This window comes from Perca fluviatilis, chromosome 9 (assembly GCF_010015445.1).
Source record: "Perca fluviatilis chromosome 9, GENO_Pfluv_1.0, whole genome shotgun sequence".
In the NCBI taxonomy this organism is placed as follows: domain Eukaryota; kingdom Metazoa; phylum Chordata; class Actinopteri; order Perciformes; family Percidae; genus Perca; species Perca fluviatilis.
Genome location: NC_053120.1, coordinates 14,170,296 through 14,197,199, shown reverse-complemented (window position 1 = coordinate 14,197,199; position 26,904 = coordinate 14,170,296). Strand labels below are relative to the sequence as shown.

The 26,904-nt window shown below is 39.0% G+C and overlaps 2 protein-coding genes across 6 annotated transcripts in view; one reads left to right on the top strand and one right to left on the bottom strand.

Annotated features, from left to right (window-relative positions):
• The window catches only part of acsbg2 (acyl-CoA synthetase bubblegum family member 2), a 29,646-nt gene extending 6,165 nt beyond the window's left edge, over positions 1-23,481 (bottom strand). Inside the window, exons 1-11 of one of the 3 annotated variants that reach the window (XM_039810666.1) lie at positions 23,394-23,481; positions 21,947-22,054; positions 11,891-12,026; positions 10,932-11,053; positions 8,520-8,791; positions 6,766-6,854; positions 5,342-5,462; positions 4,597-4,677; positions 4,358-4,507; positions 2,668-2,844; positions 474-655 (exon numbers count right to left, since the gene is read on the bottom strand). In XM_039810666.1, coding sequence (XP_039666600.1) covers positions 474-655; positions 2,668-2,844; positions 4,358-4,507; positions 4,597-4,677; positions 5,342-5,462; positions 6,766-6,854; positions 8,520-8,791; positions 10,932-11,053; positions 11,891-12,003 — 1,307 coding nt within the window. In that variant the 5' untranslated portion in view covers positions 12,004-12,026; positions 21,947-22,054; positions 23,394-23,481. Of the gene's footprint in view, positions 1-473; positions 656-2,667; positions 2,845-4,357; positions 4,508-4,596; positions 4,678-5,341; positions 5,463-6,765; positions 6,855-8,519; positions 8,792-10,931; positions 11,054-11,890; positions 12,027-17,996; positions 18,189-21,946; positions 22,055-23,393 lie in introns of those variants that run through there. The other 2 variants (XM_039810665.1, XM_039810667.1) reach the window with 2 other exon arrangements.
• rfx2 (regulatory factor X, 2 (influences HLA class II expression)) overlaps positions 23,368-26,904 on the top strand; it is a 28,508-nt gene continuing 24,971 nt past the window's right edge. For all 3 annotated transcript variants that reach the window (XM_039810670.1, XM_039810669.1, XM_039810668.1), the window contains exon 1: positions 23,368-23,498. The gene's annotated coding sequence lies outside the window, so the exon portion shown is untranslated. The remainder of the gene's footprint in view (positions 23,499-26,904) is intronic.

Here is a 26,904-nt window from a genome sequence, read left to right as displayed (position 1 = left end):
CTGTTGGAATTTTCCTCTAGCGCAACCATGAGGTTGACATTTGTGATTTTCAGTGAAATATCTCAACAACTTTTAGATGGATTGCCATACAATTTGGTAGACATAAATGTTCACCTTAGGATGAATTGTAATAAATGTGATTCTTTCACTTTCCATCTAGGGCCACCATCAGGTCGAAAATTAAATTAATCAATACTGTGTGTGACCAATTCCTGCAAAACTGACATAATTCCCCATCAGCCTCAGCTGTACTTTATTTGTCTTTAGTGCTAATTAACAAATGTCAAAATACATACATGCTTTCCCAATATTCCCATAATCACAGTGGTCTCATACAGAAAGAGGGAAGTACTAACATTTCAAAATTAACATTTCGGTAAAAAGACAAAACCAAAGCATGGAAACAGGAACCAGGAGTGATTTCTAAATAGGTTTTTTCTGAATAAAGCTGTAATTTCATAACGTGTACGTACTGATTCATCTTGGTCAGATTAGTCTGCAGGCCGACATCTTTGGCCCAGGCAGCCAGTTTCCTGCGCACAGTCGAAGACTTTGCTCCGACAGACTTCATCTTCTCCTGCATCTTCTCCCAGACACGTGGGACGCCCATGAAGGCTGTGGGACGCACTTCTTTCAAGGTGTTTACCAGAGAGCCCTGATGAAAAAAGAAAGCAAAGTTTCAACACAAATATCACATGCTGTTTTAGGAAATTAAACCTGCCACAACCTGACAGGTTCTTGGAATTGCATGAAAAAGTAGCTTTACCATATCTATAGGTCACCCACACATCCACCCTCGGGATACTTATATTATTGGATGTATAGCAATCATAAATTTGGGTTAGACGGGTGTACAGTAATGTAAGCAAAATGAATAAACTGAATGTTAAACTGGATTAGTATTTTTAATAAAATTATTACAAATCAAATTCATCAAAATGAAATGTTATTTACAGTTTGTCCTCTACTTCTCTATTAAACAACACTGTATATCAAAGATATATTGATTATCTAAATATATCAAAGATATACTGCGTTAATGAATGTTGCGTAGGCCTGTCACGATAACAAACTTTGCTGGACGATAAATTGTCCCAGAAATTATTGCGATAAACGATAATATTGTCGTTGAGACCAATTTGCATCTAATGATAATGGCATAATAATGCAGGTACACTTTTCAAAGATCAATACACTTTTATTTCTAAAGAATATTGAACACTGGAACTGGAAAACATTTTAAATATCCACAATATGTCTTTGATCTCCTTTAGTATGTCGTCTTTCACACTGATGTACAGTTGTGGAATTGCCGTTTGTGACACGTATGTTCTCCCAGGCGATTCATAGCCTACTGGCTGTCAAACGTTTGCTGCATTCCTTTAGTGTTTGTGCGATAGACTACAGACTGTACTACATTTTACAATTATTTAACACTAAATATTACATTTAAATAATATATAATTAATACATTTTATCTATCTGCCACACGGCGAGTAAATGTTTGTACCAAAATAGTTCTGTTTTTCAGTCTTCATTTTGGTGAAGGTGCGGCTTCTGCTCCTCTGCAGGTCGGAGCTTCGGGCGGACGCGGACGCGGACGCGGACACACACACACACACACACACACACACACACACACACACACACACACACACACACACACACACACACACACACACACACACACACACACACACACACACACACACACACACACACACACACACACACACACACACACACACACACACACCTGTGCATTGTCGGACACATGCAGCCACTTTCCTGAAACCACTTGTATGTCCGAGCCTGTCCCCCACCTGCAGGTTGTCAGCTGTGTGGTTTGAAATGAAAGGGAGAAAACAGGACGCCGAGTAACACGGTTGATATCGCTCATATACTTTTTAGTTTTTTGACGCCGCCTTAACTGCAAAGTGCTGCGGGAAACCCTGCCCCAACTCTCAACTAGCGTTTTCTGTCTCTCTCTTGCCGCCTGGAGTCCCGCCCCCACAAAGACGATGCGACTGAAAAATTATCGAGCTCATTTTTTTTATCATGCGATTAATTGATTTATTGACTATCGTGACAGGCCTAATGTTGCGTCAGCTGCTGAATTCAAATGGCCCGTTTTTCCTTCTATGAAAATGCTCAATGTTCATATGTTCAATATTCAGAATAATGTATAAATCTCTGCAGCTAATAATGGGCCATATATTTTAGATTGATTTTATTAATCCCAAATTGGGAAATTACAAGTTACAAGCAGCATCACCAAGGACATACACACACACAAGAAATATACTAGAAATAATAAATAAGATGAAATAAAATAAGATGGCAAAGATTTAAAAAAAAATGCCAGAACTACTAAAAAATATACTTAGATGAATGAACAAGAATCTACATGTACTGTATATACAATTGTAGAATACAATTTACAACCTACATACATAGTGTGTGTGTATTATATATATATATATATATATATATATATATATATATATATATATATAAATAAATAAAAAAAATTATAATATTAGATATTAAATATGAAGTGACCAGTGTGCAAGTAGCATAATTGATTTATTTTACAATTTTGGGTGTTCATTTTTTTTTTGTGTGCCTTTCACAACATATAACATAAACACAGCTGATGTATCTCACCTTCAGTGCATCTGGCTGCGCGAAGAAGGTGGCCCCCCCGACCCTCATGGTGACCCAGATGTCGACCATCTGCGCAGCGATGTGGCTGAGCGGCAGGTAGCTGACCACCACCTCCTGAGCACGAGTGGCGTCTGTCAGACGCACGTGGCGGCTGGTGGAGAGCGCGGTCCAAGTTATCTGAGCAGGAGAGAAGAATAAGGTTGAGGTATCTTAATTGTTTTAAGTATGGGAGGCCACATAGAGACATGTTTTGTACAAGATAAACAAAAACAGTGAATGTTTATGACCAGTGTTTTATACCTCTATAAGTGAACTTTGACAAGAATAAAATGCATAAATGAAAAACTAGTTTTAATTGTTTGAGAGAGCCAGGTGTCAAGTTAATGAGTATATGGTTTAACGGGACTACAGCCAGTGGGGAGAAGCACTCAAATCTTTTACTTGAGTAAAAGTAGCTCTGTCCCTGTACGAAGAGAGATTTTCATTTCAAAATAATGTGTGTGTGTGTTGCATCTGGTAAAGGTGCTGATTTGAACTACTTTATATACTGCTGGGTAGTTTAATCCATAACAATATACCATCATTTATTTGATTTATATTTTGTATTAATAACCGGAATCAGTAAAGTAACTGAAGTTATCACATAAATGTAGTGGTATAAAAAGTGCAATATTTCCCTCTGAGAAGTAGTGGAGTAGTAAGTATAAACTGGCATAAAATGGAAATACTTAATAAGTACCTCAAAATTGTAGTCAAGTGCAGTACTTATGAGTAAATGTTCTTGGTTGTATTCCACCACTGACTACAGCACATCATCTGTCCACATGGATTGGCTTGAATACACAGTACTAAAAGATGAAGTAATTTTAATTCCGTGAGGTATTTTGCTGATCCATGTCTGAATAGAAACCTGCCTAACAAGCAGTGTAAAGCGCTGGGTATACTCGAGCACGACACCGTGCGCGGGCCGCCGTAGATGGTGCGCGTGGTACGAGCATGCACAGACTCATGTATGCCCAATGCATTGCTCGATGCAGTATTCTCCGAAACACCAGAGGGCGTACAGAAAAAATGATCTGCAAATAAGCAAGAAGTAGCAGAGAAGAAGAGACCGGAAGGAAAGGGAAGCAAGCTGCCTGGCAACAGTAGTAAACACATCCATGTTAAACACTGACGTGCCGCGAAACATTACATTTATCTATTCTAAATCATTAACATGACTGTTGTTCATCTCCAAATCAAAACGACTGCCTGGAACACTGGTAAGAACACTCTTTCCATGAGGAGTTTTTTTTAGCTTTGCCTAAACGATCTCTCATGTTTTTCCACTCTCTTTTCCCAGTGTGCTGTCTCTCTCTTACACATATTTAAGGCTTTTTAACTCCCATGTGGTCTGTACATGAAGAATCACACAGATGTTTGTACAGACGAATCTGCTCTTTCCAGCCGACCGCTTTGAATTGAAAGTGCAGCGCGCGCATAGTTACAAAAACTCAGAGGCGCACGACCAATGCGCGGAGCCTTTGCGCTGGAAACGACAGCCGTGCGGACGTCATTTTATGGCGCCTGGAACACCGCGGCGAACATAAATTAAGCTCAAGTGTGTTTCTGCTGTCAGTGTCAGGGGCCAAAAAATGTGACACCTTACTATTCTCAACAAGTAAAAACACACTTGGCTCATGTGACTTACATTATCATGGCTGAGCATGACTCCTTTGGGCTGGCCTGTGGTCCCTGAGGTGTAGATGAGCGTGCAGCACTGGGTGGGCTTCTGGCTGGAGATGATGGCATTGAGGGGTGCGTCAGGCTCATCACGTCCGAGCTCCATGAATTCTGCCCACTGCAGGCCACAAACAAAATCAATTAGATGATGCTTCTTTAACTAAATCCATCTTTTTTATGTTTGCCATGAACATATTGTGTGCTTACTGTGTACAGATTTGGTCTCTTCTCTTTTAGTGCATCTTTGTACTGGATAATGGCTTTCAAGTGTGGCAACTTGTCTTCAACCTGTAAACAAATAGAATACAATTAAATAAGTACATAACTGCAGGCGATTGTCAACAACGTGGTTAATTTCTACACTACTGGCTATACATATATGTAATTTTATGACAAAACACAAGACAAATACTGTATTGATCAAGTGATTGCTACATCAGTCTAAAAAGTTAAATAAGGATGTAACAGTTGCTTGTTGTTTCCAATCCAATCCTGCATACCAATTCTAAGCAGGTTTTTTGTATGTAGTGTTGACACTGAAAACAAAATAATAAAATAAAAAAGTCAGTATGCAGACAATTTTTTTTTGATTGTGCTATAGAAGCACACTAAGGAATGCACAGAGGAAATGGAGGAGTTGCTCACAGCTGGAAAAGAATTGCTAGAAAAACAAATAACTACTGCATGTTTGGAAAAACATCTAGTTGTCTCTTTATATCACAGAAGACCGATACCACAGACGTGGTATGTACACCTGCATCTAACAGTTGTGTAATTTTTCTTTTTGTCACAAACCTAAAATACTAATCCACATGGAACTTTTATAAAAACCTATTTCTTTTTCCCCCTTGCCTTTTTGAGGTCCCAGTCACATCTGAGCAAAACAAAACTTGCTTTTTTATCTTTAATTCATAGTTTTCCAGTGTTTATATGCAACTTATTCCGATCTCACCTGAAGGATCTTCTGCAGCTGTTTGTGATTCTCCACCACGATGATATTGGCCTTGCAGTTTTCTGCTACATACTGGCATGCGTCGGGAGAGTTGGTCGTGTAGATGCCCACAGCTAACCCACTGCAGCAATAAAAAATAAAAAAGGAGATTCAGACTTTCAGCGGTTTCACTTTCAGATTTACAAAGATTCAGATGAAACTCTGCCCTTATGCAATTATGGAAACTGTAGAAACCTCTTGTACGATATATTCAATTTAATTCACAGAACAGTAAGACCATTTAACGTGCTCCAAACTTTGATCAGACCTACATTTACCTGTGCTGTTTTTTTTTTTTTTTTTTAAACAGGTCTCTAGTGGAGTAGTACACAGTTTTCATTAATTGATCAGCGGGAGTCTTTAGGTAAAACAACTTAAGTATCGTCATTAACTTTCTTTATTCTCTCCATTTTGTTTTCTTAGCGGTCTCGTTCCTTGTGAAGATGGAACTATAGAATCCACCTTAACCTAGCAACATTGTTTGGGTTTTTCAGTAAGATGACCTGCAGCCAACATTAGTCTACTACTGCATTTATAAAACTAAACCTGTGTTTCAGCTCATCAGAACCGGTTTGACAAGTTAACTGTAGTTTCAATACATTCCTGTTGTATGTGTCAGCATTGAGCAGCCGGTAAGCGTGGGAGACTGGGGAATATGCAAACAGTATCAGCATGTGCATTGCAGTACGTTCTGATAAACTCTTTTCCCTCAATGCACTCTTGCATTTCTCCAGAAATGGCAGTAAATAAAAATTGTCATCATGATCACGGCTCAAATTGGGCAGATGGCCCGAAAACCCCCAATGTCCTGTCTCATGTTAGACAAATCTGGCCTTGACCAATCAATGGGTTTGGTTTTCTCAGATGGAGAATTTCTCAATTTCTCGATTCCTTTTAGTTGAAAAATTTATTGAATGAGTTTGATTTCTGTTGGGGTCATCCATGTTTAATATTTTTGCAACCACCACAAAAGAAAGGCTTGTGATTACTGTTAAGTGATCTGTGTACAATTCCTTTTAAATAAAATGGATCAATACAACAATGTATAGGCTAACTACTCCATTACAAGTACAAATCCTGCATTCAAAAGTGCACTTAAGTAAATAAGTATTAACAGCAAATGTACTCAAACATGGCCCCTGTGACTCATTATCAAAATTAGATTGTTAATACTTGTAATAAGATTGTTAATACTGAAATGTCTTTCAGCTATGAGGCTATGTGCTCAGTGATCAGACACCTGAAGGTTGTGAACTTGTATTTCCAGTCTTGGATCGCACCACTCAGGTATGGAAGACACACATAAGCACAGAGCTGGGACTGAAACTGTGTGAGAGAACACTGAGCTCATCACTGACAAATTCAGAGATGAAGATGAAACTCACCCTGCCAAAATAGCTGCAATGTCAGAGATGAACCACTCCGCGGAGTTGAAGCCCAGGATGCCGACGCCGTGGAAGCGCTGCAAACCAAGCTGTAGAAAAACAAAACATATTTTTTTTAAGTATAAATAAAATAATACTTTGTTAAATAATCCTAGAAATAATATTTATTCATTTCAATTTCAGAGGTCATTTATAATTTAGCTGGGACATTGCAGGTAGAGTGTAATCTCTCTTTCCTCTAGGCTGTTAGAAATATATTTCATTTTTGTTTGTTTTTTTTATTTGGGGGGATTTTCTGCCTTTAGAAAGTATACAGTTGAGAGGCAGGCAGGAAATGTGGGATAAAGAAAGAAGGGTGACGGGCAACAAAAGGTGTAGATGCTAGATCGGATCCGCTAGACGTCTCCCGTGGCCCGTCTTATTTTTGCCTCATTCTGCCTTCTATTGGCTTTCCCTGTAGTTCTTACCCTAACCGATCCCCACTCCTCATGCCTAAACCTAACTATGTTGACACATCTAGCATTTACCCAACAAAGGTCTCCAGCCAGATTCAAACTGGGGGAAGTTGCAGATTACATGAGACTGCCGTAATGGAAACTGATATACATGAGCATTTTTAAATAACTTATCAAGTCTTTCACAAAAGTAGTTGAGAAACAATTTGAGTTGTGAAATCTGAAGCCCATCCTGCTGATGGAGAGTCACGTTGAATGTCAAAGAGTCAGCATGTGTGGAGGTTGAGGTTCAGGTTATTTTATATGTTTAAAGTACAGAGAGACACGTGTAAATATGTCTTCATGTCTTTTAAACATGATGCTTTGCTGAGTCTTCATGCTGACTAACTGTGTTGAGTTTCACAATAAACAATGACGTGCTCTGTCCTGTACCAACAGCTGAGGCCTGTCCTGAGCTGCCTCATTTACATTTCTCCCAAACTCCTTTGTGATGCATCGTGTCTTGTCTCGACTGGCTTTAAAACAAACAGAAGTTGATTGTTTCAAACAAAACAGAAATCTTAGACCTTTTAATACTGAAGTAGAAGAATTGTTGCTCAGGGTGAATAGAAACAAAAGGAAGCATAAACCTTACAGATACAGTATGTCTCTGCTTACTTTTAAAAAGGTAGGGTAAAGGTGTAATTGAGAACACATATACATTTATATAAAACACCAAGCAACACCGATTTTTCCAGCATTGATCTGTAAAATGAACTGCTCTTGGCTTGCTTTATACTAAAGCATACAGTGTAAGCAACAAATGATAGATCTGAAATAATACACTTAAATTTCCACGCAGAATATAAAATAATCTATATAAGCACCGTCACTATGCGATTAGTCATTTTGTCTATAAAAATGTCCATTATGATTTCCTAGAGCCTACTTATTCCAACGTCTTATTTTGTCCGACAAGCCGTCCAAAACCCAAATATATTCATTTAACGACGATATTAAACAGAAAAGAAGAAAAAACCTCATACTGGAGAATGTTTGGCATTTTTGGTTAAAATTGTACTTTCACAAGGAATTAATTATGTAAATAGCTATGGATTAAACTTCTGTTGATTAACTAATCAGTTTAATTGCTTTATGACAATCAATACTACTACAAAGAAGGAGGTTTTGGTGTTTTTTGCTGTTAAAATCCTCCCAAAAGATGATTGTAACAACAACGATGCTTTGATCCTTTCATATATGACTTGTAGTCATACTGGATTACTCAATAGATTATAAAAAAAGAAAGAAAAAAACTACCTTAAGGAAGCTCTTGGCAGCGGTGCGGCAGGTCTGGTGGTATTCTCTGTAGTTCAGGCTCTTCTGCTGCTCGCCCTCCTTCCAGCTCAGAGCTGTATAGTCACCAAAGCGCTCCACAGCTGAGGTCAACATCTGGTTGACGGTCAGAGGGGTCTCAGCCGCCAGGCCGGAGTCCCCCATCCTCAGTTTCACCTCTCCATCACCCTGTGACGTCCAGAGGCCGGGGTCTCTTGCTGCTGGCACTGGCAGGGAGTTTGGGCGCTGGGCGTTCACTGGAGGAAAAAGATATTCAGAAAAATAAGCAAACGCTTGTCGAGAGATTTCAATGACAGATCTATTATTACAAGAAACGTGCAGAGCTAAACTTTCTGCTTGTCTGCTTTCTTCCTTAATCTTCATGTGAGTTGAAACAGACTCCTTGTATTTAGACGGGAAGCCCCACACCCTCTGGCTCTTAAAGGTACAAACAAGCAGGGGGGCTACTCAGTAAATGAGCGAGCCTGATCTAAGCCTTTGGCAATAGTCACACAGGATGCACAGTGATGTCCAGGTTGGCTGGATGCATTTCTCTTTAAAATGGTCAAGTCAATATTACCTACAAACCATTATACCTTAAAGGCTTTTTTACTATTACGTTCTCACATGAAACATAAAAGGTTAATTTATCCAATTTATCATATAAAGTGTCTTTGAGTGACTTGAAAAATCACTCTAGAAATTAAGTGTTGTCATTATTAGTATAAATAAAAAAAAGCATACATTTTAAATAAATGGAGTGCATTAAGAACATCTTAAATATTTTTGAAATCATTGTCAAAGAACAAAAAAAAAACCACATGGTTAAATTTGTTTACGTTTAAAGCTATAGTGTGTAGTTTTTGTCACCCCTATGAGGAATTCTGAGTAATGACAACAAAACTGTCAGCACATCTACATGATACAAGCCTTCGGTGATCGCGCACCACCCCCACCCCTCCTCCACACAGATGCTAGTAGCCGAGGAGGACACAGAGGATTAAAAAAAACATGATGGACTCTTCAGAAGAGGTAATTATCTTCACTCAAGTTTCTGCGAGCGAAAGTCGCCGGACGACACAATATTTTGAACATAGCCAGACTGAGAAACACAGCTACAGTATACAATACAGTCTTAATTAGCTTTGTAGCAACTCATTTGGCAATGGCTACATGTAATGGACGTTCGGTAATATCAAAAAGTTACGCACTAAAGCTTTAACAATTCAAAAACATGAATCAGATCCTCATGCAGGTTGTAAACAAACCCCCATGTCAGCCAAACTTATTTGAAAGAGAAAATAAAATGTCCATCACAGTTTAGAGAACGACTTTGAGCCACCATACTGGCTGGAGTTGTTTGCACACACAGTTTCCTGTGAAGCGAGAGATTCTAAACAACATTTCTAACCTTTGGTTTCATCTTTAAATAAAGTGGTTAAGATGATCTGGCTAAACTGTTGGCTTGTTTACAACCTGTCTGATCATCTAACCATTGGACCTATTTGCAGCTATGTTGCCACATTCAGAGACCTCAGCAATCACTTTGGTGACTACAAAATTATAATTAGCGATAGAACTGATGGCGCAAGCTACAAAAATAAAACCCAAATTGCAATAAACAGTAGATTTTCATTAAAGTGTGGGAAAGCACCAATTCCATCTTGAGTGTTTTACAATCAGAAAGAAAAGTGTGTCATTGACCCGACGGCCAGCAGGATGTTTGCAATAATACATGGTGTCGTATTGCAGATGGATGAACTAAATGATGGTAGATTTTAGCTGGTTATACAATACATGTTTTCTTATGGCAGCAGACATATACAGTCACAGTTCAATTTAAATTTAATTCAATAGAAAGTTCTTTGAGAACCAGTGAAAAGATGATTTCAGTGTATAATCCTGTGGAACCAAACTAATATAATAAACTATTTACAGATGAACTTCCCTAACAGGGTAATAATGAAGGTTCCTGTAAGTACACATCATAGTCAAAAAGAAAATTATCAGATACGAAATAAGAAGTACAGCCAGGATTTCTCCCTGAGTGACTAAGACAGAAAGGAATGTCAAAGTGCGGACTGGAAAAAGCAGACAGGAAAAGGGAAGTCAAGTTGTTCTGCCAAAGAATAGAGTTCCCTAACTTCCCTTTGGCTCACTTCCTCAGAGAAGAAGGTCAGAGGAAAAAAACATGTTCACTAATGCTGACTTCAGCGACTAGAGCCAACACAGTGACTGGATCCAACTTCGAATATAGCGCGGTTTTGTGTATGTATATTGGATACATAACTTTATTCCGGCTCCACCACCCTCACAAGTGTTAGAGAGTTCAGGGAGGAAGACAAGAAAGACAAACACATTCAAGTCACACTCTGGTGGCTTTTCTTTAGCCCTCACCTGTTTGTGTGTTTGAGGTCTGTTCAGTGGGGATCTCTCTAGTCTTGGTGCTGCTGGCGACTTGGTCATGTGTGCCAATCTCCTCTTCCCTTTCCCCTGAGGACTCTTCCTCTGAAGACTCACTGAAGACAGGGAAAGGAAAATACATGCCACTTAACACAGGAGAGTGGACCGTCGCATCCTCGGGGAAAACCAGAACCAGAAATCTGAACCTGCACCCTGAGTCATTTGCAGAAAACTGTGACTCCCAACACAGATTAATTCACCATCATCATCCTGCAAGTACACATTATACCTTCATGTCAACTGCAGATCTTGCTAACACTCAAAATAATAGTCTTAGAGTAAGGTTTAGGTATTATTATTGTATTAAATTAAAGCTTCAAAAGTGATAAAACCACTATGATTACACTGACAGGAATGTATTCCTACACACAATGAAACTGCACAACTACTAACATTATGTGAACTACTACTGAGCGTTGGAGCTCTACCCTGGGTGGTCATCTTCATCTCAAATCTTAGTAAAAGACAAAGGACAGGATGCTACGCTTGTGCAAAAAGCACCAACAACTAGCCAAGCTAGTAGTTTTGCAATCCTTGTTGATACCTGACTCCAGACTGGTGGCTCCCAACATTTATAACTCATAAAACAACTCACGAGCCCTCACCACAGGTTACATACTGTATTTCTGTGAGCAGCTCGAACAAAAAGGTGATTTTATACATTCTGAAATTATTTAATTTTACAAATTTTTATAGGTCAGAAGAAGTTAACAGCAAAGATAAAACGTCTAAAATATAAACGTTAATTGATGGAGCAGAAAAAAAGTTGGTCTTCTCTAACTTAATGTTCCTCATGGGACCCCTCTGATTTGTCTCCAAACACCCATGGGTGGGAACCAAAGCTCTCGAGACAGCGGCGTCAAAGTGTCCAGGTTGCGTTTGTGTGGACGTACTTAGCTGTATCCACAATGACGTCATCGAGGGAGGCTGCGCCGTCTCCTGCACCACAGGAAGACTCCAGGAAGCCGCCTGCTATGGGGGGCTCCATCACCACAGCTTCAGACATGGCGGTGGGTTCACACACAATCACTGAGAGGAGAGAGGAGTGACAGGGCTTGCTAGCTACTGCATATTTGACAAGCACATCACTTACAAGCGTCAGCAACAAGTAAAGTTATGGCTGTTACAGATGATAAGACACAAGCCACGTGTAGATATGCAAAGTAGTATAACAGTATCACAGAAGTCTCCCCAGGGACTAAACGAGGACTTTGACGTGAGACGTGAGATGTCCAAATCTAGTGCTTCTTATTATGAGCTATTTCATTGGTACTGCAAATTAGAATTGTTTTCAATTAATCCATTGAGTGTTTTCTCAATGTCAGAAAATTGTGAAAAATGCCTGGTAAAATTTCGTAAAACTCAAAAGATATGCAGTTTACATTGATATAAAAAACAGTAGAAGGAAACAAATCCTCACAATTGAGAAGCTGGTTTTAATTTTTGCTTAGAAAATACTTAAACAATAATCAAAATATTTGCTGACATCCCTAAGACATCCTTCTTCCTTTATCTTCGCTTAAGGTCAGCCCTAAAATGTTATGGAGTGCCATGGGGGAACAGTCTTGAATTCATTAAATGGCTTGTTGATTCTCCGGTGAGAGGATTAGTGTCCAGGATTTATGCTAAACTGATGCAAGTATCTGTAGGAGAACTCCCAATAGTAAAGAAATGGGAGCGAGAGCTGAGCCTGGAGGGGAACGTAATAAATTGGGAGACAGTTTGGGACAACATTTCCCACTGTTCCAAGAACCCAAATCACCAGCAGATCCACTTCAACATATGCCATAGAACATATTGGACTCCTCAGAAGAGATACGTCTCCAAAGCCATTCCTACTCCCTATTGCACGTTCTGTCAACCTGAACAAACTGGAACTTTCCTACACATGGTCTGTGAACAGGTGCATGAGTTTTGGAATAAAACAACATCAATAATATCTGATGTAATAGGATGTAAAATTCCTACTGACCCGATTGTTTTGTTACTTAATGATAACTCTAAATTACACCTACTTGGGAGACAGAAGAAAGTTTGGCTAGCTGGATCAACCACGACCAATAAAATGATAGCTCAGCGCTGGCTCCACCCCCCACACGCTGTGTATAAAACAGTGGTTGGCGTATTTTCCGGACAGAGTTATGCTTGAGCTCTCTACAGCAAGGATTAACAAAGCCAAATCGACTATAGACCTATGGAAAAACACAGCAGCACAAGAATTAGAGGAGGGTGATAGAGCAAGGTGTGATTCCTGTTTTTGTTTTTTTGTTTGTTTGTTTTCTTTCCTCGAGACCGCAGAGGGTGGGGGGTGGTAGAGGGTTGTTGTTATTGTTCAATTGTGTTTGTCTGTTCTGTATGTTAAAAAAAAACAATAAAAAAATTTATCTTTATCTTAATATATATATATATATACACAATGAGATTGTAGAGCCACTCTAGTAAGGTGCATCATTATAAAACATATAGTATCTATATAAAAATCATTAAGGTTCATCATTATAAACATACAATATATATGTAAACATCATCAAGGTGCATCATTATAAAACAATACAAGATATATGTGAAACTAATCTCACGACACATTCATTACACACACACACACACACACACACACACTCACCATTCGTACCATCACGTCTTTCCTACCAGCACATTCTAACCATAACACAAAAGCATAAGAACACAACTTGCCCACTCTTACACTAAGTGGTTAATAAATATTCTAAAATGATAAAGCGCTGAGTAACTGTGCAAACCGCATCATTAAAAAAAGTTTAAGAAGTTTAGCTTCATAATTTAAGACTGTTATGGCTTCGGGAAAGAAGCTATTCCTAAATCTACTAGTCCTTGTTTTTAGACATCTGTAGCGTCTCCCTGAAGGTAAGAGCTCAAACAGTGGGTGACCAGGGTGAGAACAGTCTTTTGTAATCTTGGTGGCGAGGGAAGAGGACAACCAACGATCTTCTGTGCCGTGTTGATAACTCTCTGTATTCGTTTTTTGTCTGCTGCAGAGCATCCAGCATACCACACAGTCACACAGTTCATCAGGATGCTCTCTATGCAGGAGCGGTAGAAGAGTACCAGTAGCTTTTCAGACAGGTCGTTTTTTTTTAGAAGTCTGAGGAAATACAGGCGCTGTTGTGCCTTCTTTACTACTGCCGTGGTATTATCCGTCCATGTTAGTTGGTCCGAGATGAGGGTTCCCAGGAATTTAAAGCTGTGAACCCTCTCTACAGAGTACCCGTTGATGAAAAGAGGGAGGTGGTCGGCATGGCACTTCCTGAAGTCTATGATTAGTTCTTTGGTTTTCCCGGTGTTGAGAGACAAGTTGTTTTCTTTGCACCATGTGACCAATCTGTGGACCTCTGCTCTATAGGCCGACTCATCTCCACCTGAGATGAGTCCGACAAGTGTGGTGTCGTCGGCGAACTTTATGATTACAGTCATGTGTGTACAACGAGTACAACAGAGGACTCAACACACAGCCTTGAGGGGAGCCAGTGCTGAGAGTAAGGGTAGAAGATTTGTGGCAGCCGAGCTTCACACTTTGGGGCGGGTTGGTTATATATATATATATATATATATATATATATATATATATATAAATATAAATATAACCAACCGACTAAATTAGAGCTGAAATGACAACTCAATTGATAGAAAATTAGTCAGCATATATATATATATATATATATATATATATATATATATATATATATATTAATTGATAGAAAATTAGTCAGCATATATATATATATATATATATATATATATATATATATATATATATATATATATATATATATATATATATATATATATATATATATATATACTGACTAATTTTCTATCAATTGAGTTGTCATTTCAGCTCTAATTTAGTACACTAAGTTACTTTAGTGAGGTTTAATTTGTTTTATGTCACTATATTCAGAGGATTAGGAACTAAAATATGTGTTTTGCATCCTATTGACTAATATAGCTATTGACACAACTGATAGTGGGGCCAGTGCAAGGATTTAGACCTGGAATCATTTTAGGGTATGGGTGCCTATTAGAAAACTAGACACACTTTTGAGAAAATACCTTATGACTTTAAAAAGAAAAGATTATTGCTCACTAGTTTAATTGCGAGACAGTAACACCAATGTGTGACAGCCGGCAGCTTCTAGTACTCACAAGACTCACACCTGAGTGTTGGTGGCAACAGATCACAGGACTTTTCTAGCTGTTGTAGTTGGTGTTATGCAGTATTTAGAAACCCATTTATGTTTGGAGCTCTTGTGCAGGTTTCAGTGTATAATATTTATTTAGACATAAGTGACTCTAAATATTGTATAGTGACTGACTGCTGAATTCATTCTGACAAGGAATAACCACAATGTGCAACAATGCATATCATACTGACATGCTAGCAACCTTCATGAGCTGCTAACATTGTCTTTGTCTATACTCCCAACTGCTCAGTTGACAAAATTTGGTTGTATGGCAACAGCATGGGGAACATATGGAGCCAGCTGGCAAAGTGGAAAGTCTTGCTACAGATAACATTGCCTGCTGCAAATAAAAGGATAGTCTTTTATTGCTGTGCTTGGTCAACAAAACACTGCCGTTTCCATTGCTCCAGCCTCTCCAAAATTAATGAAAGCCATGGAGATAAAACTAAATACGATGACATTTTGAGAGGACATAAAGTCTCAAAGAGCCTGATTTTTTTTCTCCTGTGATGATCCTGCATCATCTACATGGTGTTACAGTGTGTAAAAAGGTGATTAGTTCTATTTTAAGAGTTGGAGGGAGAATCATTCTCTGCCATTACCTCATCACAGGCAACATGTCAAAGACTCCTAAACAATAGACCATCACCACTTGGCCACCGTCAAACCCACACCTCCGTGACGCGCCCTCTCATTCAAGCCCCTCTGGTAAATCACAGGTCAGAGCTGCTGCTGGCCTGTTTATTTAAGGGGCCTGAAAACACATACCAGCAGCTTCGTCTGCCTATTGTGGCAGCAGCCTGTCATGACTCAACCTGTCAGCGCCAATTGGGCTCCAGAGAGGTCAGGTATTTTTCCATCACGCAGCCAAATATATAGCTACAAAAACAGGTAAAATGGCATCTTCCATGTGTGACTTGTGTCTAAAATGGCAGGTACAAAATTGTCAGCATTCCTAAAAGTATGGACCTTGAGGAATCAGCATCCATCAACTCAAATCACTGTTGTAAAAGAAAATCTATTCCTACTTAAGTCATGCGGCGAGCAGCCAGCTGACCCCGAGGAAGGTCTCTCAGCTGAAGGAGATAAGATGTCACATGGTGATCTCACCACTACCATTTTATTTTCTTCCAATGCAGCTGCAGATTCCTCGAGAACACAGCTGTTTGGCTTGGTGTGTTTGGATGTGAGTTTCCACTTTCCAGCAGTATTAAGAAGGACGTTAAGTTAAGGGTGGAGGCAGGCACATATGGATTGAACTGGCGTGTGGTTTGGGCAAAACCCCCCACTCCAACTCTTATGTCTTTAGGATCTGTCATTGTTTTGGTCTTCAAGCCCGGGGCTGAAAAATGGGAAGGGGGCATGATACTGATCTTGAGTAAAGGTTCAGTACCCTCTTGTACCCTCCAGGTCTGGACGACTATAGCCTCGAACATCAGACTGGAAAAAGGCTCTAAAGGTTATTTCTGTCCTGTCCCCTTTTATTTACTAACAGACTGTGTCCTTTTTGGTCTGATGAGGTTTCATCATATGAGTTCATCATGTTTAGATCACCAATAAAAGCTCAAGATGGGGTGGCCTCTAGCTCACCCAGTAAGAGCGTGCGCCCCATGTAGGCTGAGTCCTTTGCAGGGGCGTGGGTTCAAATCCGACCTGCTGCCCCTTGCTGCGTGTCATCCCCCATCTCTCTCCCCATTTCCTGTCTATCCACTGTCACTATCTAATAAAAGGGGAAAAGGCCCAAAAAATAACATCAACCTCAATCATTTGTCATCAAGGGCTGAGTTATTTATCCTTTTTTGCGTGATTCTGTCAAGTTTCCTTGTCATGTGCTAGCAGCAGCACAGTTAATGCCCAGGATGAATTATCTGATGGATTTGGCACTGCGCAAACGGCAACATAAGAAAAAAAAAATACCACCATTCCTGCAAACTTCAGTTGGGTTAATCCCCTGACAAACAGTCAACAGACGAAACCTCACCCCTCCCTTCTGTTGTCTGTCTCTATTGTCATGCATAATCTCCCCTTGTCCAAGATACCAGCCATCTCCACTTGATTGTCTGAACTTTAAATGTCGCCCAAGAAAGAGATGAACTGGATTTCCATCAATAGGCCTACATCCTCTGAACGATCTGCATCCTTGGCCAGCTGCTGCCTCTGATCAGTCCCCCAGCAGAGTTTTATGACTGGGCGTCATCTTTAGCATCCTCACTACGCAGCTACCACGTCAAGCTTTACATTTTGATCCAGTTTCAAATAGGCCTCTTTGTAAGATATTGCAGACATAAAATAGAGCAACGGCTTTAAAGGCATCCCTTTAAATGTTAAATTCACACAGTTGAGGCTGGTTGGGTTACACCCTTTTGCAAGCGAGCAGATGTCCACATGTTGTAGAGCGCCACACATTTCAACTCCACTGACATTTCCGGATTAAATATTGTGTATATGACATATGCGCTCAATCATCAGGCTAGAAATTAATTTAAAATAATTTAATTAAAACTGTAGATGGATGGTTACGCCAAATGATATAAAATAAAAAACAAAAAAAAGGATTCAGACATGGCATAAATCCTGAGGATGGAACTGATATTAATTCATAGAACATCCGTAATATCATACATGAAACAAATACAATAGGCTATAAGCAAGCTGTTTTCTCAGCCATAATTACCAACCGGTTTCTTACCAGACCTGATCTGTCTGAGTGAACGCTGGAGTTGAAGGAAAGATGATGTTAGATCTCAGCTACATTAAATAATGTAATTGAGCTACTCACATTGCATTGCTGGAAACTACCCGGTTTGTGTTTTAGGTTTCCTCTGGATTCGTCCACTTTTCCTATTTCTCTGTATGCGGTTTATCGGTAAACACTCGCACACAAATACGCCAACAGCCCGCTGTTTCTACAACTTGAGCAGCATATCATTCATTTTCAAACGCCAGCCGGCTCGGTTGGTCCCACCCCCTGAAAACCCCACCCAAAGCAGGCTAGCCAGCTTCGCTTCCTCCAGACACACTCCCCCCCCCCTCTCTCCTCCGTCATCCCCAACCTGATTGGCTAAAACTGCTCACACCACAAGATCCATTTTCCATGTAAGGCCACGCAAGCCAAATGAATAAGGTGGGGGGTGTGGCTCTGAGGACTACACACACTTGACAGATGATGCTGTGCAACTCAAGCGCGCGCACGCACACACATACACACACACACACACCAACGTTGCAGCACGTTGCAGCTGTGCTGGGTTACTATCGGACAAACTGTAGCCTGCTAGGTTTGTGAGGACAGATTACAAGTGCAGCTGTGCTGGTTTAGGACTTTCCACTGACTGAAATTATTCTTGTGCACAATGCGAAGAGGCAACATCCTGTGACCTACATTCCTAACATTTTACAAATGTCTCTCCTTTCTTCTCATATTCCTTCATTTTAAGCCATTGTAAACCCTGTAAATAATGATTATTTTCATTATAAAATCATCTGCAGGTTATTTTCTCGACTCGCTTTGTCTTACATGTAAAAAAGATAGTACAAATGTCAAATAATACTTATAAAACAGACAAATCATCATATAGAAGAACAATTTAAAAATGACTAAAAATGTGAGAATTTGCTGTTTTTACTTGTCTTAAATGACAAACTGAATAATTTGGGGGTTAGACTTATATAAAAATACTTAAATTAGCTCAACCAACTCAAACAGCATGTATGCATTAGTGATGATAATCTGATATAATAACTACAATGTAAGAGTCACAGGGGCCATTTTACAGCATTGAGTACTTTTGATGTTTTAAGCACATTTATTTTTATAATAATACATACATACATAATACATTTTCAATGCAGCATTTTTACAGTACTATTATTATTTTACTTAAGTAAAGGATCAGAATTGCTCCACTGCAGCAAAATTGTATAACACAATGTATGCTTAAGCTTCTAATCAAAATATAAACCCTGCTTTGCATTGCAGCAGTATTAAATATACCTGTACTGTTCAACTAAGAAACCTCTGCTGATAGTCTGAATTTCTTAACATTCTCAACATAGTCATAACATTGTTACAAACTAAGTTTATCCCTCTGGCTATAAAATAGTTTTTTTGAGCCATGAACTGATACTCAGGGTGCTAACACAAAGACAGCAGCGCTAGAGAAGAAACAACTGCACTTAAGAGGAACAAAACTTAAAGAACTGCCCATTGGTTGTTGGCAAACACTGCACAACTATAAAAAATAAAGGAGTGACAAGTAAAGAAAACTAGGTCATGACCCCTCATAAACGTGCCTGCATCTGTCAAGGAAATGTGGGTGGGGTATGAAGCATTTATTATTTAACTTTAAGGTGAAGGTAACTCCAAATGAGAGCAAGTTGCTCAAAGTTGTCAAATGATAAGCACAGAAGAAAAATCACTTATCAAATACTCCAAAAAAAAGAAGGAAGGAAAGAATTTCCTATACACAATTTCCCCTTAACTCCCACCTCCACTGTTCAATAGGTCAAGTAGAGGAGGAAGAAAGCACATTTACTCAGACTGAGTAAAACACAAGGCATCATTTTTTTTAAATATTACTCATCCTTAAAAACGTGAAGGCTGACTTTTTACAGTTAACCTCACAAGAAAGAATGTGTTATTATAAGACACTTTCATTACACTTATATATGCACATATTTTACATGGGTATTTCTTCCTTTACTACTACTTTTATATACTTTGCCCATTATTTTATTGTCTATCGTATTGTTTTTATTTTTTTCTAATATCTGTTTATGTTCAGTGTTTACAGCGTGAAGAGGGATACAACTGCATTTCATTGTGCAATGTATAATGACAATAATCAGACTAGCAGTCTGAAAATATCTCACGTGTGTAGATGTTCACATCACTACTCTATAGAAAGATCTGTCTCAACCAATTGCCATGAGAGACGAAAACACGGATCCACCACACCACAGCATCACATGACATTCAGAGGTCGACTGATCTGGTGTACTCATGCGCAAACGCTGAAATGCTGCAGGATGTGTTTAGTGCTGATGCACCCTGCACTGAGGTTATTGTCGGTCAGTGACATTGTCTCTCATCCCACACTCTGCTGAGGCAACGCTGTGAACTGACTTGTTCTATTTGATCAAATATCAAACTCCAATGATAAAACATTAAACATTTACACTAGTTATCAATAATTAGACAATATTGAGTCACTAGAGGGATTTCTTGTGAGTCTCATCGACAATGATAAAACCGTCCTGATGACGTGTTCATGATAACGTTTACAATAAAGTATTTTATGTTTGTGATTTATACCACAGTTTTAATAGATAGCAAATTATTAGGCTTATATCTTTTATTTTCAGTGTTTTATTATTAGTATTATTGAGCATGTTAATGTTGTAAGGTTTAAACTCATTTTAAGTATTTTATATACTGTTTGGTAGTTTAATCCTTATGCATACTATTTTAAGTTTAAGAGTTGTTTTGAATGTAAAATCTTAATATGTAAAGTAGTAACTATAGCTGTCAAATCGATTTAGTGGAGTATATCTCTAATGTTTCCATCTGAAATGTAGTGGCGTAGAAGTTTAAAGTAGCAGAAAATTTAAATACTCAAGTAAAGTACCACAAAATCATTCTTGAGTACAGTACTTGAATAAATGTAGCCTACTTTGTTACACTCTCTCACTGGCGATATGAACAATGACAAGATAGCAAGATTGCATTATTTCAAGATCTGTGACGATATTTCTGACGAATTCCATTTAAGATGCATTTTAGACATATTTTTTGCTGCTTTTAATGTCTTTTGTATCCCTGTATGGTGTCCTTGAGTTCCAAGAAAGGCGCCTTTAAATAAAATGTATTATTATTATTATTATTATTATTAATAATAATAATAATAATAATAATAATAATAATAATAATAATAATAATAATAATAATAACATATTCTCATGTAGGACTAGGCCTATACTCTGTGGGACTTTTTTTAACGTTAGTAGTCTGTACTTATTTTTACTGATTCTGTGTGTTTACATAAAGTAAAGATAACAAAATGTATAGGAGACAGGAGACAATTACAAAGGATTATATTGTTAGCATCCAAAAGAAACTACAGCTCCCAGAAGGCTTTGACGGCGTAATAATGGCTACGACTCATGGGACATGTTGTTGTGGAATGCTAACAAAATAATAGTCTTTCAACTTGGGTAAAAATAAGAATGTGTTAAAATTTAACCATCCAGTACAGTATTACCAACCCATTTAGCGTAGATTATCGGCAGAAAACTATTATATATTAAAATAATACGTTTTAAATGTTAAAATGAAGATGAAGAAGCTAGCAGAGCAGATGCTAACTAGCCAAATCTATTGTAGGCTAGACCGTTGGCACTGCACTGCCTGCTGCTGTGGCTTTGCTATTGGATGAGTCTCGGCTGAATACGCTTCCCGGTTCAATAAAAAAACGGCCAAATTACTAATTGATATTATACAGTCGTTAGCCGTTGAAATGCTGTCCTTTCACCACCCGTGTAATGATTTGATGTGACGAAAACAGAACACAACATTGTTAACGAGAACATGAATTAGCCTAACTTTACCTGCCACATAGCCTACCAGAGCTGCACATATACAAACTCAACAGATGAAGTCAAAAATATGTGGCTGATGTTAAATTATGAGTGATAACCAGGTACAACGGTAATCAATCAAAGATGACTTACCACGAGAAGAGAGTCTGATCTGCTGTTGACGTGAGTGTCAGAGCAACTTGTGAGCGCTTCTTTTCACTGGCAGATTCACTGGTGAGTTGAGCTGAGCTGCTGTGGCACCTGTTTAAGACAACTGTCAGGTTTATAGCTTTGACAACACCCTTACTTGCATGACATTCACCCTGCATCAAGAGTGGGCTAATAGCCTACGTGTTTTGGGAGGGAAAATAATTGTTTCATTTTATTCTTTTAATCTATCTATCTATCTATCTATCTATCTATCTATCTATCTATCTATCTATCTATCTATCTATCTATCTATCTCTTGAATTCTCAAAGGGGGTAGTCCAGCGACTTCTATATTGTACATTTGGGGACTAAGCTGATTTAAAAAAAGGATGGTCAAAATAGACCATAGTGCTTTTTTGGTCACCAGAAAAGCTGGATCCTACAAATAATTCATCTAAATAGCATCTTTCATAAGACCCCTCCCCTGCCTCCTAAACGTCCACATTTTTCAAACTTACGTTTTTTAATTAAATGATGCGATATTGAGCCCGCTTTTAAATAAAAGAAAATATCAAAGGGAAGCACACTCACTCTGTCTCTCAGTAAAGCATTTGTCTTCCGTCTATCAAGAAGACCTGATAAAAGTTATCTATTGATCTGACACACTGTGACCATCTTGTGTCAATATATACACATGCTGCCACCATGTGCTGAAGATTTGAAATGCAATGGCTGGTGCAAGAAGAAAAGGGAATCTAAAAATAATAATGTAGGGCCTATGGCTTGTTGATATCTTTTTTATTGAAACTAATGATGACCGTTGTATAGAACAATTACATTATTCAAAACCCAGTAAATGGAAGAATTATGCAGGAAGCTGTCATTTCACTCGATAATCAGAATCAGGTTTACTGCCAATTAGATTTTCACATACAAGCAAAAAAAATTACAATAAAACTATCGGCTACGTATCTGTTTTTAAAATAGAGCCGTTTTATTAGAAATTGTAGTCTTTGCTACCCCCTCATTACTGGAGCGTAAAGTGTTGGAATATAGCTGAATATCACCATACAGTCTATGAATATCACCAAGAAAGTGAGTAGGCCCTACATAATAATCAGTTTAATTAAGAAGATAACCTGTATTAACTGTATAACTGAGGTCAGTTTGATAGTTGTGATATACGTGCTACATACAATAATAACATTTAAATCAAACACAACTTATAAGTAAACTAAATTAATCTGAATAAGGCACTTTCACCAGTTCCCTAGCTAAGACTACCTCCTAGTGGTTAAATTTATAGCTTTATTGAACTGGGCGGGACTCTTGTTCCTTTGGCCCCTCCCTTGTATAGTGAGGGCCCTGACGTAGACATTCGAGGGTAGCAACAGTTGCCTCGAGACCCCGTCGCGCCATAGTGACTGTAGCCGTGGAGACAGTTACTTACCAACGGGCGCAACACTCAGCAACAGCAGCAGCAGCATCTGGAAGTCACCGAGCGAGTGTAAGAGAGGGGAAAGAGAGCACAGACAGAACTTTTCTCAAGGCAAAGGTGACTATTATCTTTACAGAATTTAGATGCTGAATGATTCTTAGTTTGGAGACAAATGCTCTGGGTCGAGTGCGTTGCTAGCAGTCTTGGTTATTTTCCACAACATAACTTTCCCTTCTTTATGGCATCCGCCCCAAGTTGAGAACGGTTTTCCACTCTTCATTTAACTTACGTCCACCGTTACTGCTGGCAACAGCTTTTTGCACCTAGAAAAAATATGCTTCCCCTCTGCTACTTATTTTGCTACACTTTGCCTAAACGTTATTCACAGTGGTAACGTTACTTACTATCACATTACACTTGTTGCTACGTTGTGTAGCTAGTGTGTGTGTCGAGCTGTGAACGTACTTCCATCTCAATCCCAGCAGGATGGATGGTAAGGCTACCAGTCAAGCTACAGCTAGCTAATGCTAACGTAGGCAACCAGCAGCGTTGAGTGCCAGTTCAGTCGCGAGTTCAACCGTTTGTCGCGTTGTAAACGGCAGCTCTGTCTTGTTCGTCACAGCGCGAACACACTTTATTCTCGGTGTGTCTTTCTCCAGAACCGTATTCTTTAAGCAGGTGGAAATGTGGATAGCTAGCTTTAGCAACGTTGGTTCTGGTGCTCAAACTGCAACTAACGTCCGCTGCAGGCAAGCGTAAACTTAGCAGGAGGACAACTTTGGTTTCAGCAGGCAATTTGCAAGCTTCTTTGGGGCGATTTTCACTCACAAAGTAGCTAGCTATAGCGTATAATGCATTACAAATATTAAGCAGTCGAGAAAACGGATATATGAACTTCTACCGACGACGTTACGACACTCACCGGTGCAACCTGGTGCTTCCACTGGTCTCTTATCTCAGTAGCGTAGCGATATAACGTTAGTACACTTTCAAGATGAACTAACTTTAATATTTGTTAATCCGATTACACAACGTTTGCTATCTAAATGTTACTAAGTTGGTAACGTCACAAAGTTTGGGTGTTTTTAATATTTTCAGAAATGGCTTGAATAGCTGGATATGTTACAGCTAGGTGGTGTTATGATGGTTCTTTACTGCTCTGTCTTGTTTTTACAGTCCTCCAGAAATTGAGTATTTAAAGTACTGTTTTCTATGTGATTTTAAAACTAGTCACAAATAAAGATGCACTTGTACACTGAATGAATCATTGGGCCTGATTTATATCCTCTCACTTATTTAATTTTATTGATGCTAAACCCGTTGGACAGACCAGCAATTGTTTGCTAATAGCCAAGTTGTTCTCCGTGGCACTGCTTCATTGTTTAGGTGGCCGGTACCTTTAGGGTTGTTGTTTTACCTCTCTTCAGAGCTAAAGGCTCATATTAATCTGTGCTTTAGCAGTAATGAGAAACCAAAGAAATATAGACCCCCCCCCCCCCAATGATTTTAAATCCCCTTTTCATTTGCTTTACAGTGTGGCCGTGGCTGGTTTTCAGCACTCCTTTTGGGATTCGGTCTCCTTTTGTCCCCTGAGATAAATTAATTCTTATGGACTATCTTTTCAGAGACAGCCGTCAGGTGCTCGGTCATTTGGAATGTTGTTTGCTATTAAAGCATCAGGAAAAATCTTTGCAGCATTAATATTTCTCTAATAAAAACCCCCTCTGCTTAATACTAATACAATAAGTTATACATTTTCAAACATAAAGTATGTATTGTTGATTGTAGGCCACTATCTATTTCCTTTCATGTGAGAAAGGGTCAAAATGCAGGTCTGTGTAGTATGGTTATATTAATCATAATTAAAATGTAATGTTTATAAAGCTTCCTCCCGCCATGATTTTTTTCCCCTTTTTGCCAGAATATTTTAGGGAAGAATTAAATGTGCATTAACAGAAGACTCGGCTTGTTTTGAAGTAAGTATCCTAGAAAGAAACTTAACTTTGATTGGTCAGACAACTCACTGCAGCTACAAAGAAAATAAAGAAATGACAGCGCTGAAACAGTGTGTAACCCCCGCCAACCCCATTTGAGCGTGACACTGTTATGTTTACATGGCAACTTGATATACAAATACACCCAAGTCATGGAAAGAAAGGGGATGGAGTGGGCCAGGGGGCGAAATTTTATTCTTTTAAAAGTCAGTGTTTTTAATCAGGTTATTTTCATCTCTCTCTTCTCTTTGTGGTGAGAGTGAATTGCTTTGGCTTGCAGAGGCAAGTCAGAAAGAAATGGTGTTCATAGAGGAGACTTGAACAAAGTGGAAAATAGCTGTTGGTTGGACAGTTATTTAGAAATTTCTTACTGGCTTGTGCAGGAAATTATTAATGAGAATGTCAGTTTGAAAGTCATGGTAATGTGTCTGTATCCTGACGCTACATCTACACTACTCCGTTTTCATTTTTAAGTGGTGTTTTATGACAAAAACGATCTCCGTTCAAACAAGAGTTTTAGCTCCAGTAGCAGAACTAAGCTCTGTCCATATTAACACATTGTCCTAACATTACTCTGCGGTTGAAAATCATGGATGTATAAATTGAAAATACAGAAAATACTTTAAAGAAAGAACAACGATGGCAAAAACTAAGACCAGTGTTTTATTTTCTTGGACTGCCAACGAGGTGGAACTGTTACTGGAAGGTATGTAAGTCTACCTAACCAATAAGAATGACAGACGTGCAACGTTGTTTCCAAGGGTCTCCGTTTGTGCCCGTCCAGACTACAAAGCAACCCTGGGGTTTTCAAACAAAAACGGGGGCAGCTGTGTTTCCAACTTTCTCTGTCTTAGCGGCTCAGAAATGTGAGTGATGTGGACGTGAGGTAGGAACGTAGCACAAGATGTTCATTTTAAACCAAAACGTAGCAGTGTAGATGTAGCCTGAGTTTCACTTGCCTTTATTGGTCTAGCCTGCAGCCTGTGATCGTGGTTGTGTTTTGGTCCATTTCAGCAATGAGTGCCACACTGGCCTGTGATTTACAGAACATTTTGCTCCTTCTTTGGGCCTAACCTCCTGTCCTCTAGCCTTCTTTTGAGCCATCTGTGGCGTTGCTCATATGATTGTGCGTAGCAGTGTCCTCCGTTATCCGTGTGCCATTTTGAGTGTTTAATGGACCCATGTGTGTAGTACAGTTCAGCTGTCAATAGAACAGCTGCAGTGGTGTCTTGGGCAGAGGGTGACCTGACACAGCTTTTGGTCACGTGTGTGTATGTGTGTGTGTGTGTTTGCTCATGCTGTATTTAGCTTATCTTGATGAGGCCTACTGTTGCCCCGGGGAGAAGTTCTCAATCCAATAGCCTGCTACAAATATACACACGGACCTAGTCACTGTAATCAGTTTTGTCGCTGCTGTTTACAAATTCCTCAATTTCAATCATATTCCTATAGAGTTGCATTTACATCCTGCTGTGCTAACTGAGCTGCCTGGCTTTTGCACATTTCATTGTCTGCTATTAACAAAGATT